Source organism: Squalius cephalus, assembly GCF_949319135.1.
Source record: "Squalius cephalus genome assembly, chromosome: 23".
Lineage (NCBI taxonomy): Eukaryota > Metazoa > Chordata > Actinopteri > Cypriniformes > Leuciscidae > Squalius > Squalius cephalus.
In genome coordinates this window covers 28,219,621-28,237,365 of record NC_137144.1, presented here as the reverse complement: position 1 = coordinate 28,237,365, position 17,745 = coordinate 28,219,621, and the positions used below count along the sequence as shown (strand labels likewise).

The following is a 17,745-nucleotide window of genomic DNA, read 5'->3' as shown; positions in this document are numbered from 1 at the left end:
CACACAACCATATACACAAGTGCAACAGTAGGTGAAATTCTTAGGTGCGGTTCCAAACAACATAGCAGTCATGACACAATGGACAAAGACAATTTGCACTTACAAATTACACCTCTAGTGTGCGCACAATAACTCACAGCACCATATACATTATAATAAATAATGTACAATATACAATATAGACATCTATACACCAATAAATACACATGCGAAAGAAATAAATGTAAATATACAGTGGGTTAAGTTAAGGTTTTTGAATGCAGTATGTTATAGGTTATTGAATCAAGAGTTTAAAAATCTAATTGCTTGCGGGAAGAAGCTGTCATGGAGTCGGCGGGTGCGTGTCCCGATGCTGCGGTACCGCCTGCCTGATGGTAGCAGTGAGAACAGCCCATCTCGAGATCTTCCATAGTGAAGGCAGCTTTATTGAAGATTGCTGTGCATTTCCACGTGGCAACACGTTCCAGATGTAACCCGTCGAATTAGTGTCTTTTCACTGTTCTGCCCTTACTAAAATTTGGGTAGGACTTCTAGCTTGGCAGACAGCTAACAGGTTCTTCAATAAACACCCAGGAAGCAGTAGGACGTTTAGGATGTTTTATCAGAAACACTGTGAAACTGCAATACAGAAATACAAATGTACATATTAATAAACTTGAATAGGTTAAATTCTTATTAACACAGGATTAAATACTACTTTGAAAGCACAAAATACAGTAACACACTAAATTTACCCATTAACCACACATGGTTATATAGCGATTAGCATGAATGCTAACTTAACATGGAAAACGCCATAGACAGGCTAACGCGATTAGCATCTTTACCATTTTTAACACTTTTCACACAAATATGTAATTCAAACGGTCTTTACTTAAGGTTGTCATGAAAATGCAACTTTAACCATCACTTACAGACATAAGTTCTTCAGAGTTATGAAGACAAAACGTGTAAAAGATGATGAAAAGTGCTCAGCTGTGCTTCAGGGTTGTTGCATGCATTGAGAACTACGGCAAGTCTAAAGAGACAAACAGCACGGTGAGTAATTCTTCTACCTGCTTTCTTAAAGGAGCAGCACACTTTCTTAAAGGAGCAGCACAGATGTATTGTTCTAATTTATTGCTGTGAAGCTGCTTTGATACAGCCTGTGTTGTGAAAAGCGCTATATAAATAAACTTGACTTGACTTGACTATTAAAGAGTTCAATATGTTTTCAAAAACACCCATTCCTTCTATCCTAGGAGACTCTTGTAGGTAAAAAAAAATATATTGCAGCATCAAGCAATATCTAATGAGTCATATCACAGTAAAATTTTCCAAGTTTTGATTTTAGATTGAGAGAAAACTCTGATTAATCACATGTCCACTGTAGTGGACGTCATGCATCAATTGCTATATTTCAGCTACAATTCATAATTATAATGTGAATATTGTTTTTGAAATTTAAAACTTAAAAACTTAATCTGCAGTGATTTTTTTTTTACTGTCAATAAATGTACTTGTATTATTAGAATGTAATTTTCATTGACATCAAAAAGTCATGTGATTACATAATGTATGACACTTGTAATGCATTACTTTATTTGTTAGATCAAAAAGTAATCTGATTTCGTAATGCATGTTGCTTGCAATGCGTTTCCTTACTCATAACATCAAAAAGTAATCTGATTATGTAATGTGCGTTATTGTAATGCGTTTCTTTACTCATAACATCAAAAAGTAATCTGATTATATAATGTGCGTTATTGTAATGCGTTTCTTTACTCATAACATCACAATGTAATCTGATTACGTTATGCATGTTACTTGTAATGCGTTTCTTTACTCGTTACATCAAAAAGTAATTGATTAGGTAATTCACATTACTTGTAGTTAATTACTTGTTAGATCAAAAAGTAATCTGATTAGGTAATGCATGCTACTTGTAACACATTACTTTACTTGTAACATCAAAAAAGTAATCTGAATGAGTTATGCATGTTACTTGTAATGCGTTACCCCCAACACTGATCATTTCAGATGAGATTGAAAAAAAACGTATCACTAGGTTTTCTCAGAGGAGGGCTATGATAGAAATGTGCATGTCCATCTTGAACATAATCAGAATTATCAGATAATTTTTTTGTAAATTTGGAGTGCTGTCAATACAGAGAACAACGACAAAAATCGGTGTTGCCTACACCATGTTATCCTCTTTTAAAAATTTGCGCCCTGTTGACTTCAATGGGGCAAGTTTTAAACCTGCTTTTAGCCTCTTAACATCCTTGATGTGTCATTACGATTGTCGAGTTCACACGCATAGGTTTAGTTACCTATGATCACGCGCGTGAACTCGACAATCGACTACTTTGGATTTCGACCGAAAACAGGATGTAAATACAGGTATTTGCGCTGGCTTAAATAACATCATTTTTATTCATATCTTTTACATCTACTGCAGTCAGATTCACCGTGTTCACTCTGAAGGAATCACTCAACATGGCTGGGCACTTGTAATGACACATCAAGGATGTTAAGAGGCTAAAAGCAGGTTTAAAACTTGCCCCATTGAAGTCAACAGGGTGCTAATTTTAAAAAGAGGATAACATGGTGTAGGCAACACTGATTGTTGTCGTTGTTCTCTGTATTGACAGCACTCCATATTTCCAAAAACATGAGCTCAATGTTAAAATTGACAGGAGTTCTCCTTTAACATTTAAAGTAGGGATGGGGCCGATCCGATCCAGTATCGGTATCTGGACCCGATACCAGCATAATTCACGTATCGGATTTTCCCGATCCAACCTGCGGAGATATCCGATATCCATGAATCATGTCTGCGCTTTAACGTTGTCTGCTGAAATCCAAAAGTGATTCCCGCCGGCTAGTCTGCTAGCTGGCTGCAAACTGCGGAATGGATTTCCGGAACAGAGGCGCGGCTCAATGAGACACAGAGTTATGAGACACGCTCCCGCTCAGGAATTCCATTCCGCAGTTTGCGGCTAGCCAACAACGTCCGCTGTGTGGAAATACTTAACTTACTGGAAACACCGCAGAGCAAGACAGCAAAATGCAATGTTTGCGAAGCCGTAATTCAGAGCTCTTTTAAGCTCCCTCGTGTCGTACAACACAACGCACGCAATCAAACATTTAAAAAAGCACCACGTTACTGTGCGTTCACCCCAAACATGAATAGCGAGTCAAATTCTCGTCTACCGCGTCTAGTTGGACGCTTGAATATTTTGAATCCATTCGCGCGTCCAGAGAAAAATTGACGCGCATAAAAAGCAAACGTTTGAAGCGAAATTGACGCGCGTCTGAGGCGAAATCCGTTTGTCTGTTTGCAAGATGCTGATGTTGATCGAGCATTCATCGAGAGAGTTAACGTTACTGCATCGGAGCGAGGATCACCCTTCAGAAAGTGTGTGTGTAAGATGTTTACACTTGCACTTTTCTTATATTTCAACACTCAAGTATTTTACTTTTTGGGAACGTAATAAATATTGACATGACAATAAATTTGAAACCCTTACAGTTGCATATTTGTTTTCAGAATGGGATTTTTCCTGTTAACAGGATTTCCTGTTTTTCTGACTTCCTTTTTTGACCTTATTCTTACTTCAAGTTGCCTTTTGGGACATACGTACTTTAAGTTACATATCATACTTGCCTATTGAGAGAAGTTTATTTCAGCATCATATAAAATAAACAATAATGATAATAATAATATTAAAGCAAACACAGCTCTGGTATCGGAATAGTATCGGTATCGGCCGATATCCAAATTCAGGTATCGGAATCGGATCGGAAGTGAAAAAATGTGGATCGGTGCATCCCTAATTTAAAGGAATCTACATATAGGCTATGTAATGATTTTTTCCGCGAATCAATGCCGCCGAATCTGTCGAGTCGTCTTGTAGTGATGTGCAACGTATATTCACTTTCATTTGACCGTGCCATTCCCATTCCCAAACCCTTCCGTTCCCTTTAGTTACTGTTGCTATGTCCGACAAGCGACGCCGCTCTTACGCCACACCATGTTCTCACACACTTAAACACACATCGCGGAGCAGAGAGGACACTGACAAGGAGCTGAGAGACAGGACAGACCAGGCTATTTTTTTATATGAAACAAATTCTCACCTTTCAAATTTTGTCATTTTTTAAAGAAATGTAAACCATAAACACCGCTTTGTGTCTCTTTAATGTGTCGTGACAGATCGCTGTAGAGCCTCAGTTAACGCCAGGCAACGTCTTTTTTCGACGTCTACCGCAAGTCTAATGTTGACGTCTGTGGGACATCCGTGTAAGGGCTATAGCTGCTCATGAACCGATCATCTCTTCCTTCTAGTTCATTTATAGCATCAAATAAACATGAATGAACATAATAGGGAATGATGTTTTTACGCGAAAAGATGTCGGTACACTTCATTTTTCAAGTTTAAATCCTCCAATGTTAATCTACTAACTCTCCTGACTGCTTTGTCGGACAAAATGGCGGATTATGATTGGTCACATCGCCTGTCAATCATACTCCCTGTGAAGGGTTGATGACGCAAAAATAATAACGATTCCACTGAAATTATTTGAAACTAAAGTAACGAGACAATTTTTTAGAATAAAAAAAGTAGAAAGTACCGATATTCATGTTAAAATGTAAGGAGTAAAAGTAAAAAGTCGGCACAAAATAAATAGTAAAGTAAACATATCTGAAAAATCTACTTGAGTACAGTAACGAAGTATTTGTACTTCGTTACTTCCCATCTCTGCATATAGCCTATAACACGCTCTCACATGTTTATTTTTTAATAAACCATATTCAACAACATATAAAAATGAAATAATCTTTATAGTAATTTGACAAAAGCCGCAGCCATCATTACCAAGCGCGAACCATTGACAGTGAATGAAACGAAGCGAACTTAGCCTGCAGGCCATAGTGTGACATGCGTAAACCAATGGTGTAAACATAATCATAGATGACACGCCACGGGTTTTTATTTAAAAGAAAGAATGTAGCTTATGTTTGTATGTAGGTCTAGGCAATTTATATTCACAATACTTAATAACTAATATTATTTTTATTGCATTTGTATTAGTTGTTTGAAGAGTTAAAAGAAAAATTGGTCGGTCTTAACGCAAGTTTACAACCGGCAAGTCGGTCGGACTAAAAGGGAAAAATAAATAAATAATTGGGTCGGTACTAAATTGACAGGGTCGGTCGGGTTACGGCAAACAAATATTTTAAAGGTCCCATGACATGCTACTTTTTGTAGGCTTTAATATAGGCCTTAGTGGTCCCTAGTACTGTATCTGAAATCTCTTTCCAAAAATTCAGCCTCGGTGCAGAATTATAGCCACTACAAGCCAGTCCCAGAATGAGCTTCCTTCAGACAGGCCGTTTCGGTGTCTGTAGCTTTAAATGCTAATGAGGAGGAGAAAGGCGGCGCAAGGTGGAGGGTGGGTGTGGCCTTGACCATCTTGCGCAACGGTACCGCGGCGTGCATGTTTACGTTGGATATAGCAATGGCACGAAGACACGCAGTCTTTCAAGCATTTCAGTTTGACCCAGAATCTGATCCGGATGGAGAAGCAACGGATGAAGAAGTTGCAACTCAGCGGCTCCAGCAGGACGTTTCCGAATGGTTAGTTTAAAATATTATGTCTGGATACGGTACTTTATTCGGATGGTTTACAGTTATCATCATGTAGCTAACGCGAACCTACTGTTGCCTTTTCATGAGAGATCTGTAACGTCTGTATTTATCTTATTAAAATTACATCAAGCTCTGCGATCTTGAAATGCGAATATCGCGCGCGCCATATAACCAACAGGAAAACGGTTATCCAAATAACAAAAAAGGGTACAACACTCGCGTTACAGTGTGTGTATTCACACACATAAACTGCATAGCTGCATAGCTAATGTTACAGCCACATTCTACTTGTAACAATCTAGGTAACCATAAACAAGCAACACACTTATATATCATTTGTTGACTTACTTGTCCGAGGTGTGTAGCTGAGCCAAAGAGAGTGATCCAGACTTTAGTTTCAGACGTTCAGCAAGCCCAGCTCTGTATTGACCCTTCAGTGTTCATTTGTACATCCAATTATTGAGCAATTGTTATGCTTCGCTCGCTCAAAAGCCATGTTATCTCTCGTAGATAAACTAAAATCGCGCGCGCGCGTTCCTACTTCCTAGCTTATTTTCTCATTGGCGCATTGGGCGGAAAATATTCTCTGGGCGCCTGGGCGGGCAAAGCAGAGAAAGGGGAGGTAACATTCCTCCTTATAACGTCATAAGGAGGAGATTCAAGATCAGCGCGATTGAGCTTCCATTTTCTCAAAGGCAGAGAAAGATAGCAAAAGCTCGATTTACACCGATTGAAATTTCTAGAAAATTGGGGACCATATACAGTCTAGGGGAACTCATATTAATGTTAAAAAACCTCAGAAAGTGAAAATTTCATGTCATGGGACCTTTAAGATTTGAAATTTTTTTAAGGATGGCGTGAAATACAATTTGCGAGACAATGTATTTAATAAATAGTGCGTGTAATTTCTTCAGTACCGTCAGCAGAACTGATAACGTCCAAGCTTATCGATACTGCGGTCATCCCTAATTTGGCCCCAGGGCCCATTTAATACTGGGTTTCAGTACCCATGCCTACATATGGGTGTGTGCATATGGATGAAAGCCTGTTGTGTTCGGTCTCTTGATTTGTGATAGTAGCAGCTATTGTGAAACTCACCTTCTTCATCTACTGAGTGTGGATGGCATCAAGGTCTTGTCCTGAAGAATCACAGGGCCAAACGCTAGGGATTATATCTCATCTGATAACAAGAGCATAGCCATAAGTTGAAGAACTCTAATGATATCTTTAGCCCCTGATATTGCATTGGGGATATCAATTCAAACATTTTAAAGGCTAAGAGTATGAGCCATGAGTAAGCTGGCCAGATATCTGTGAAAAATAACTTGCATGCCTGAATCACATTTAGCATTTAAAAGTAAAAAAAAAAAAAAAATCAGTATTTATCAGTAAAAAATACATACAAATAAATAAATACCCCTGAGTATGGTGTCTGTCTCACTGGCCAACATAACTCAAAACAGACCTAGAGAAATAAAATAAAATATACCAATGACCATGATATCCTGTTATCATAATAGTTAAATAAATTATTATAACTACGACCATTATACCATTATATTTGTCGCCTATTATTTAGCCTACAGGCTTCTCAAGGACAATCACACTGAAAAAACCTGGGGTTAATGATTTTAAAATGTGAGACTTCTTTCAAAAGCATAAATCTTACAGACCCCAAACTTTTGGACAGTAGTGCATTGTATGTTTGAGGTGGTTTTGCTTACTAGTCATATGGTTCATAGCTGTGGAGATTTTCTTGGACGGGGGTGCAGCAGGCCTTCAGCATGATACAGTAGGAACATAACATGCAATTTCACAGAGCCAACAATGTTACATAGGATTTACAATAGGGTTTATTACAAGAAACCAAGCTAGAGCAGAGGTGAACTGCAGAAAAGAGAAAGAATAATATATATATATATATATATATATATATATATATATATATATATATATATATATATATTTCTTAAGATAATATATTAATTAATATAATAATTAATTATATATTAATATAAATAGATGCATATGAAATTAATAAAATGATTGGAAGTAAGCTAATTTATTTAACCTAAAAGAATGCACTGCACTGTTATTAAGTGACGTCACTGATTAACAGTGCAGTGCATTCTTTTAGGTTAAATAAATTAGCTTACTTCCAATCACCCATTGACAAATTACCAGCAAAACAAAACTATCAAAAACTGTTATCTACACAAAGATGTGGTTAAAACCCCAAACTTTCATAAACAAGAGCTCCAGTCTATAGTTAATAACGTAGGCCTAACTTACCTCTTCTGAAAATGGTTGAGATGCTAACGGACTTTTTCGAAGACACAAAACCATTTCTATAAAGTAAATATTCAACAGGAGCGTGTCAATTACACGTAATAAAGGTGTCAGGGACGTTTGTATGTATTATTTGTGTGAATTTGTAGACTAAACTCACCTGAAAGCAGTGAAAACAACAGCGAGAGACAAGAGTTTTGCTGTGTGTCAGTTGATGACGTTTCCCGTTTCCATCTGCTCTTGCTCTCGCGCAGCGCGCTCGCTCCAGTGTTTGAATGCCAATGTTCGAATGTTCACCGTTCACGCGCACGCACATTAAAACACTTCAAAGTCACGCAGCATTTAAATAAACATCTAGAATTAAAACGTATAACAATTAAAAAAATCATTAATATTAAATCATGAATTTTAAACTCATTGTGTAGTTCTATGACCCATTCATGTGCAATATGCCAGGTTTATGGCACGCGAGTAAAAAAATTGTGACAGAAGTATTAAAAGTTTTTTATTTTATTTTTGAAAAATTTAATTTACATTTATATAATGATAAGTTGCGTTGCAGTACTAATAATTGTGTTATATTACTAAATGGCAAGCAAACAACAACAAAAAAAAATCTGGGTTCCAGTCGGTTCCAATAATTAACTAGTGTATATTATAATCAACTTCATCTATATTAACATTGTGTGTGTGTGTGTGTGTGTGTGTGTGTGTGTGAATTATTATTATTATTATTATTATACATAATTATATATATATAAAATATAAAAATTTTATATTTTATATATATATAAAATAAGCTAAGCCAGGCTGGGAGACCAGCTTGACCAGCTAAGCCAGGCTGGGAGACCAGCTAAAACCAGCTAAGCCAGGCTGGGAGACCAGCTTGACCAGCTAGGCCAGGCTGGGAGACCAGCTAAAACCAGCTAAGCCAGGCTGGGAGACCAGCTAAAACCAGCTACTTCCAGCTTAAACCAGCTAAAACCAGCCAACCAGCTTAGGCTGGTTTTAGCTGGATTTTTCAGCAGGGCGCGTAACGTTAAATAAACTAACGCTAAATGTTACAAAATGATTAAACGATTAAAGAAGGTATTGTTAAGGGTTTAAACTATACTGTCTGTTAATCCTCTGAAGCGAGTTTGTAGCAGGAACAGAGATTATTTCTTAAATGAGTAACTGTTATAACGTTAAACTGCATTTAATAAATGCGATTTTCTGTAAAACTTACTGCCATGAAAGGCTAAATGTATTAATTAATAATTATTTTTATTTGTTGTTTATAACTTTTGATCTTGGCCTCTGGCATTTGAAATGATGTAGATTGTAGACTATTGAGAGTTTTCTCATTTGGAATGCTCAGTATAATTTTTCACATAATCAGATGGTTCAGATGTGATCATGATATCCTATTAAATAATGGGTTGTACTATTTATTAATTTTTTTTTGATAAAAGTGTTGTTTTTTTTTCTCTGATGTGCTGGCCATAGTGTTTGTTCTACTTCAGTCAGGATAGGTATGCAATCTGTTGATAGGTTATAGACTTTCTACTGATATAAACTGTTTTTCACTTTAATTAGATAGTCCTAAAAGATATCTACTAACACTTAGTGGATAATGTCTATTAATAGTCAACTGATCATAAACAATATATTAATCTGTTGATAGGTTATAGACTTTCTACTGATATAAACTGTTTTTCACTTTAATTAGATAGTCCTAAAAGATATCTACTAACGCTTAGTTGAGAATGTCTATTAATAGTCTACTGATCATAAACAATTTATTTGTTGACAAGCAACAAATAAGCAACTACATGTAATCTTTAGTTGACTATCAACAGATTATCTACAAATGGTTAAAACATTTTTAAATCAGCTAAAATAATCATAAATTTGATGCACATGAGACCCCTTGAGTAGGATATACAGTATCATATACTTCATATGCTGACATGACTGTTGACATTTAACTGACAGATTGATCTTGAGTTGTTGGTACTCAATCTACAGAGAGTTAGTTGACAATTGAAAGTTAGTCGCCAATTGGTTAATAACCTGTTGCAAAATAATATTGACAGTCAACAGGCACTTTTTCGTAAAATCTGTAGATTAACACGTGAATTGTACCTTATAGTCTAAAGGCAGTCAGTTGAACGTATGTTACTTGTCTGTTGAAACAGTGTTGTTGAATGTCAACTGATGCACTGTTGACAAGCTACTGAATGGCTACTAATAACTAGTAAAGTCTCAACAAACGGACTATCAAAATAAAGTGTTACCATTTAATTTGATGTTTTTTTCATTTTTATCTGTCTATCTATCACTCTACCCATCCATCCATCATTCTATCCTTCCATCTGTCTATCTATCTAGCACCCCTCCATTGTTCTATCCATCATTCTCTCCATCCATCTGCATCTATCGTTCTGTCCATCAATCTATCCATCATTCTATCCATACCCATCCATCCATCCTTATATCCATCCATTGTTCTATCCATCCACCCATCCATCCATCCATCATTCTATTTATCCACCCATCCATCCATCCATCCATCCATCCATCCATCCATCCATCCATCCATCCATCATTCTATTTATCCATCCATCCATCTGTCACTGTCCATCAACCCAACATTCTGTTCATTCATCCATCCATCCATCCATCCATCCTTTCATCCATCCATCCATTCTTCTATCCATCCATCCATCCATTCAACCACTTTTCTGTCCATCCATCTATCCATCCATCTTTCTGTCCAACCATCATCCATCCATCCATCCATAGTTTTATCCATCATCCATCCATCCCTCCATAGTTTTATCCATCATCCATAGTTTTATCCATCATCCATCCATCCATCCATAGTTTTATCCATCATCCATCCATCCATCCATAGTTTTATCCATCATCCATAGTTTTATCCATCATCCATAGTTTTATCCATCATCCATCCATCCAGCCATCCATCAGTTGTTCTATCCATCATTATTTTTTCATTACTGATATACTATTATAGTATTTCATAATATTTTGAATTAGCTTTTATTTTTATAATTTAAGTTTTAAGTTTAGTTTTAAAATTAATTTTGTGTTTTGTCTTTTTTTATGTTTCTATTTTTATAATATTTTATATTGCCTAATTTCAAATACTGAAAACAATTTTTATTTAATAGTTTTAGTTAACGATTTCTTCAACACTGGTGGTATTCGCCTGTTCAAAACTCACCGCTCCAGTACTGGGGTGTTTGGGATGGTTGCTATGCGGTTGCTAAGATGTTCTGTATGGTTGCTATGGCGTCTGATTTCAGGAGGTTTGAAGCAGCTGTTCTCCAGGGAAAGAGTCCCACGATGGAGATGCTGTTCGACTGGGGAACCACAAACTGCACCGTTGGAGATCTGGTGGAGATTCTGGTCCGACACCAGCTGTTCGCCGCCGTCAGCGTCCTGCTGCCAGAAGACAAGATCTGCCACACTAAAGCAGGTATTCTGACCGCCATGACCTGATCTGACAATCTCAGGCTACGTCTACATTAATCCGGATATGTTTGAAAACTATGTTTTTGTTCCAAAACAAACTCTGTCAACTCTAGCGTTTCAAGCGTACTCCAAATGTTTCTCGTCCACACTGAAACATCGAAAGCTGCTTAAAGGAGACCTATTATGCCCATTTTCACAAGATGTAATATAAGCAGGCCCGGCGCCACGAGGGGGCAAAAGGGGGCATTGCCCCCTCAGATCTGATTTGTGCCCCCTCAGTTTCATTTTTGTATTCATGGTTACAAATGAAATGTTTAACCTTTTGAGCGGTACAGTCCCATATATGGGATTTAGAATGTTCAGTGACGAGTGACGACATAACTGCCAGATTCAAATTGTGCTTTCGCGCGTTGGCTGGCGCTGAGCCAAAGTCGGACGCGCTCAGCGCTGTCATATATCACTATGCAGTGTTTTCAACCTCACAATGTTTATTTTTGGTTTCAGACATTTAAAAACACGTTAAGCACTAGTAAAACAATACATTTGGAGTTTGTAAAATACACACTGATGTCTGTGGAAGCAGCAATAACAATCTATTCAAATATTATTTGCCGACGTGTGTTATTCATATCAGACAAACACAGTGGAAGTAACTATAAAGTAGTTTACTCTATTCTTCTATTCCACTTTCTTGCATGTATTTCGGGAGAAATTGATGACTCACAGGATTCTCTGAACTGCGGCGCAAAGAAACAGCTAGCCATCTCACGTTATAGATCAAGATCAAGATTATTTATAAAGGTTTTTAAATGACCAAACACTCACAAACACATTTTTGAGAATCGGAATATCAGATATGGTAAGCAAGTTTGTGAATATTTTGAATAAAAAAGGGAAAAGGAAATAAAAGCGATACATCCGCGGTGTGTCACGTGACAAATATGACGCGTTGCCATGGAAACATTAAGGGGGAACGTTCTAAATTCTAAAATAACAGTCGCCTTGAAAAAACTCACTATGGGGAGTCAGTTAGAATATTAAAATTAAGCGTGAAAGGGTTAATATATGCATAATAAATGACGCTGGCTTATCTTTTTTTACTAAGCAAGTTATCAGTGTGTATTGTTCATTGATGGTATAAAGTTAAGCCCCCTTAACAATTTCACATGCCCCCTCAGTCATTTCATTCTGCAGCCGGGCCTGAATATAAGGCTACGTCTACTCTGATCCGGATACATTTTCAATAAGTTTTCGTCTAAAAACGCTCTGCGTCCACACTATCATTTTCAATCGTTTTCCAAAAGTTGCTCATCCACACTGAAACGTCTGAAAACGCTTACATCCCCGTACTGCGCATGAGTAAATCATCGTATTCAAAAGCACAGCGTTTTTAAATTTATCCACTTTGGAGAGCGTCTTCCAAAAGCTACGTTTTCGTTGACTTAAAACGCTGTCTCAGTGTGGACGGAAGGCCAAAACGGAGAGAAAAGTATACGTTTTCAAACGAAAACGTATTAGTGTGGACATGGCCTATGTCTCGGGTATTCCCAGAATGTTCCCAGGCTTGATTTTGTCAGTGAGTGACAGGTTGCCCCATCCTCGTCATCAGAGAAGAGAAGAGATGCTGCAAGAGGAACTTATTCTGATTCGAGATTATTAACACAATAATGATAATTTGCACTGATAAATCATTTATAATAAACACTTTTGAAATCAGGCTCATCTGGGGTGTCCGTCTGCGCAGCGCAGCGTGAAGAAGTGCTTCGTCTGTGCGCCTGTCCCGAGGTAATCAAACCCGTTCAGCAGGAGACGCGTGTGATGGAGCCGGACAGCAGCACCGGACCCGAGGAAAACACATGGAGCAGCTCTGAAGGTCTTTATATAATCACATCAGACACCCGTTACCCATCAGCCCCTACAACCCCTCTCTCACACAGGGTTCCACACGTTCTCTCACCGCGAGCTGACGGTCATCACGAGCGATTGGGACGATCGCCCCCTGGTGGACGGAGGCTGTCGGCTCGGCTCCGGCGGGTTCGGCGTCGTCTTTAGAGGCCGGATGGGAGACACTTATGTAGCTGTGAAGAAGCTCAATCCTGTGAGTTTGAGCTCAGTAGTGCTGCGAAATACCGCTAAACTATAAAATCAACATGTTTTGTGCAACCCATTTTACTTCTGCATTTGAGTGAAAGTAGACAGTAAATACATACCTGTCAACCCTCCCGTTTTTCCCGGGATTCTCCCGTATTTTACCTTGCTATCCCGCTATCATCACGTTTAGATATTTTTCCGTATTTCTCCCGTATTTTTAATCTTTCTATAAGAAGTTTTAAAAAAAAATCCCACTGGGCGCACACCAGTTAAGCAGAAATCCCGCCATGCAGCTAATTTCATTGGTTAAGGTTAAATGACGGGTAGGTTTAGGGATCAGTGTTTGGTGTAGGCTCTGCTGAACTAATTTGGGGGATAAAAAATCGCGCGCAGAAGAACAGCAGCATCCTGAGGATAGACGAACTATGTATGTAATGTATTATGTATGTAATACACAGATTATGTATTTATTTATGTCAGTATCTGCGCAATTAATGTGTTTTTAGCCTGCCTCTGCCATCCAGCACCCCCCCCCCCCACACACACACGTTCAGATCTCCCATATTTTTGTATTCAAATGTTGACAGGTATGAGTAAATATGATCTAAACAAAGTAAAAAAAAACATCATGGTAATGTTTGTTTTGTTCTAGATGGACGACGGCTCACTGGAAGACCTGAAGACTCAGTTTAATCAAGAGATTCAAACTCTCAGGAGGTACAAATACTGTATATATGTTAATATCATAATTATTATGAAATTTACATTATGAAAAAAATATAGATTAAATGTATTTTTATATGTAATTTTATTATATATAAAATATTATATGTAATATAAAATATCTTTATAAATAATCAAACATTGTTCTGTACAAAACAACATATGTTTATATATATTATATATATATATTAGGGCTGTCAAACGATTAATCGCATCCAAAATAAAAGTTTGTTTTTACATAATACATGTGTGTGTACGGTGTATAATTATTTTCTATATATAAATACACACACATGCATGTATATATTTAAGAAATATTTGCATGTATATACTGTGTATATATATTTATATTATATATAATTTATATTATATATAAATATTTTATATATAAATAACACATTTTTCTTAAATATATATGCATGTGTGTGTATTTATATATAGAAAATAATTATACTCCATACACACACGTATATTATGTAAACACAAACTTTTATTTTGTATGCGATTAATCGTTTGACAGCCCTAATATATGTATTCTTTAACCATGTTGATTATATATAAAAAAATATTATATTTATTTATTACGTAATTTGCTTATATATAAAACATTATGTATTATATAAGATATTTATAAATAAATATTATTTTATTCTATATATATACACACACACACACACACACATATAAACATATTTATTCATATGTGAATGAATAAATGTATAGTGGAAAAAAAAATGTATATATCTTTCAAGTCGTCTGTCATTTCATCTTTCATTGATTCAGCAGTTTTTCGATTTAATTTATATTGAATATGAATTTGTTTTATTCCTCATTTAAGTCGCTTTGGACAAAAGTATTGACAAAAAAAAGAATAAATGCATGAATCCTTCGCAGAGAAAACAATCCCAAAGTGACAAACTCCATACAGGATTGTGGTGGAAGCATAATAAATGTGTTTATGTGATCTCCTGTGGTGGTGGGTTGATATGATTTATTTATTTTTATTTTTATTTATTTTTTTAGAAACGAGTATTTTGCGTTTCAAAGATGCTATTTCATGTCTTGAGACTCTGTTGTTGTTGTTTAAATCCATTGCTTACATTCTAGTTGTTTTTAAAAGTTTTTTTTTTTTTTTTTTTTTTTTTTTACTAAAAACGTTATATCTTTAATGTTTTTGTAAATAAAGGGATCTTAAAGTCAAGTCTCTCTCTCTCTCTCTCTGTCTCTCTCTCTCTGTCTCTCTCTCTCTCTCTCTCTCTTCACTCAGTCTGAAGCATGAGCATCTGGTGGAGCTGCTGGGATCCTCCAGTGACGGGGTGCACATGTGTTTGGTGTACTCCTTCATGCCCCACGGCTCGCTGCTGGACCGGCTGGCGTGTTTGGACGGCTCTTCTCCTCTCTCCTGGCGGAGCAGATGTTGGATCAGTGCAGGATCGGCTCGAGGTCTGCATTTCCTGCACCAGAACAACCACATCCACCGAGACGTCAAGAGGTGAGCGACCACAGCAGCTTACAACTAATAACTTCAGCTCTAATGTGACCTGCTTTCTGTTTTAGACACAAGTATTTTTAGTAGGTTTTCAAAAACATTTAATTTTAACATCATAGTAAAATTATGATTAAACTTCAAAAGTCAAATTTTGTTTTAGTGTCTTGATAAGTTAACAATAAGATTCTGATGTTTTTAAAACGTTTCTATTCATCAAAGAATTGTGAAAAATAAAATATATCAGTTTCCACAAAATTATTGATGTTTTCAAAATTATTAATAATCATAAATGTTTCTTGAGCATCAACATGTTGATTGTTGAATGTTGACACTGAAGACTGGAGTAATGATGCTAAACATTCAGCTTTGATCACAGGAATAAATTACATTTTACCATATATTCACATAGAAAACAGCTATTCTAAATCATAATAATATTTCACAATTTTTTACTGTATTTCTGATCAAATAAAAGCAGCCTTGGTGAGAAGAAGAGACTTTAAAAACATTTTTGACATCATGTTTCACAATATAGTCTGTGGGGTTTGAATCCAGAGTAACTCAGAGATTTATAAAACAAACATCCCCGTTATTTCATCTGTTCAACAGTGCGAACATCTTGCTGGATGAAGGCTTGGTTGCGAAGATCTCCGACTTCGGTTTGACGCGAGCTTCAGCCAAACAGTCGTGCTCGACGGTCATGACAGGGAGGATTGTGGGAACTACGGCATACATGGCACAGGAGGCGCTGAGAGGAGAGATCACTCCTAAATCAGACATCTTCAGCTTCGGCGTGGTGCGTTCATTATTACAGTCCGCATCAAATGGATGTTTTTCTTGTCTTTTTTCCCTATTGTATCGTATATCCGAGTGAAACGCTTCTGGAACAAGAACAAATGTGGGCGGGGCTTGATTTTGTCTGTGGGGAATTGATTGGATGGTTGTGGTTTGCTATTGGTGGATCTCATGTGAGTGACAGGTTGCCCTGCCCTCGTCATCAGAGAAGAGAAGAGATGCTGCAAGAGGAAGTTCTACCTTTCAAGGGAACTCGCGCTGCATCATTTGACGTGATGACGTCTTGAAGCACATGTAAAATCAGTCCAATGGTGTGGCGGAACGTCAGAGGCGGGTGACGTCACGAACCAGGAAACTAGCCTGCCAAAAACAGAGCAGCGCTAGCTTCTGTGGCTTTAGTAGCGCTTTATCTATATACAGTGGGGAGAACAAGTATTTGATACACTGCCGATTTTTCAGGTTTTCCTACTTACAAAGCATGTAGAGGTCTGTAATTTGTATCATAGGTACACTTCAACTGTGAGAAACGGAATCTAAAACAAAAATCCAGAAAATCACATTGTATGATTTTTAAATAATTAATTTGCATTTTATTGCATGACATAAGTATTTGATCACCGACCAACCAGTAAGAATTCCAGCTCTCACAGACCTGTTAGTTTTCCTTTAAGAAGCCCTCCTGTTCTCCACTCATTACCTGTATTAACTGCACCTGTTTGAACTCGTTACCTGTATAAAAGACACCTATCCACACACTCAAACAAACAGACTCCAACCTCTCCACAATGGCCAAAACCAGAGAACTGTGTGAGAAGGCAACAACTGTTGGCGCAATTATTAGAAAATGGAAGAAGTTCAAGATGACGGTCAATCTCCCTCGGTCTGGGGCACCATGCAAGATCTCACCTCGTGGGGCATCAATGATCATGAGGAAGGTGAGGGATCAGCCCAGAACTACACGGCAGGACCTGGTCAATGACCTGAAGAGAGCTGGGACCACAGGGTCCCATGAATCTGGCATGGTTAAAGCGTTCCTTCATCCTAGACCAGGCTATAATCCAAAGGTCCTTTCTAATGTGGCTAGATCTATTATGCTACAGTCCTTCTGTCCTCCTCCTTTATATCTCCTACATGCCTGTCAGCAACTACTTCAGACTTCTACGAAGCTAGCGCTGCTCTGTTTTGGGCAGGCTTTGTAGTTTCCTGGTTCCTGACGTCACCCGCCACACCATTGGACTGATT

The 17,745-nt window shown here is 37.3% G+C and overlaps 1 protein-coding gene across 1 annotated transcript in view; it reads left to right on the top strand.

Moving 5' to 3' along the window:
• The window catches only part of irak4 (interleukin-1 receptor-associated kinase 4), a 34,458-nt gene that overhangs the window by 12,917 nt on the left and 3,796 nt on the right, over window positions 1-17,745 (top strand). The window contains exons 2-7 of the mRNA XM_079858958.1: window positions 11,237-11,409; window positions 13,123-13,278; window positions 13,343-13,503; window positions 14,149-14,213; window positions 15,487-15,711; window positions 16,318-16,504. Of these exons, the coding sequence (XP_079715084.1) occupies window positions 11,237-11,409; window positions 13,123-13,278; window positions 13,343-13,503; window positions 14,149-14,213; window positions 15,487-15,711; window positions 16,318-16,504 (967 nt within the window). The remainder of the gene's footprint in view (window positions 1-11,236; window positions 11,410-13,122; window positions 13,279-13,342; window positions 13,504-14,148; window positions 14,214-15,486; window positions 15,712-16,317; window positions 16,505-17,745) is intronic.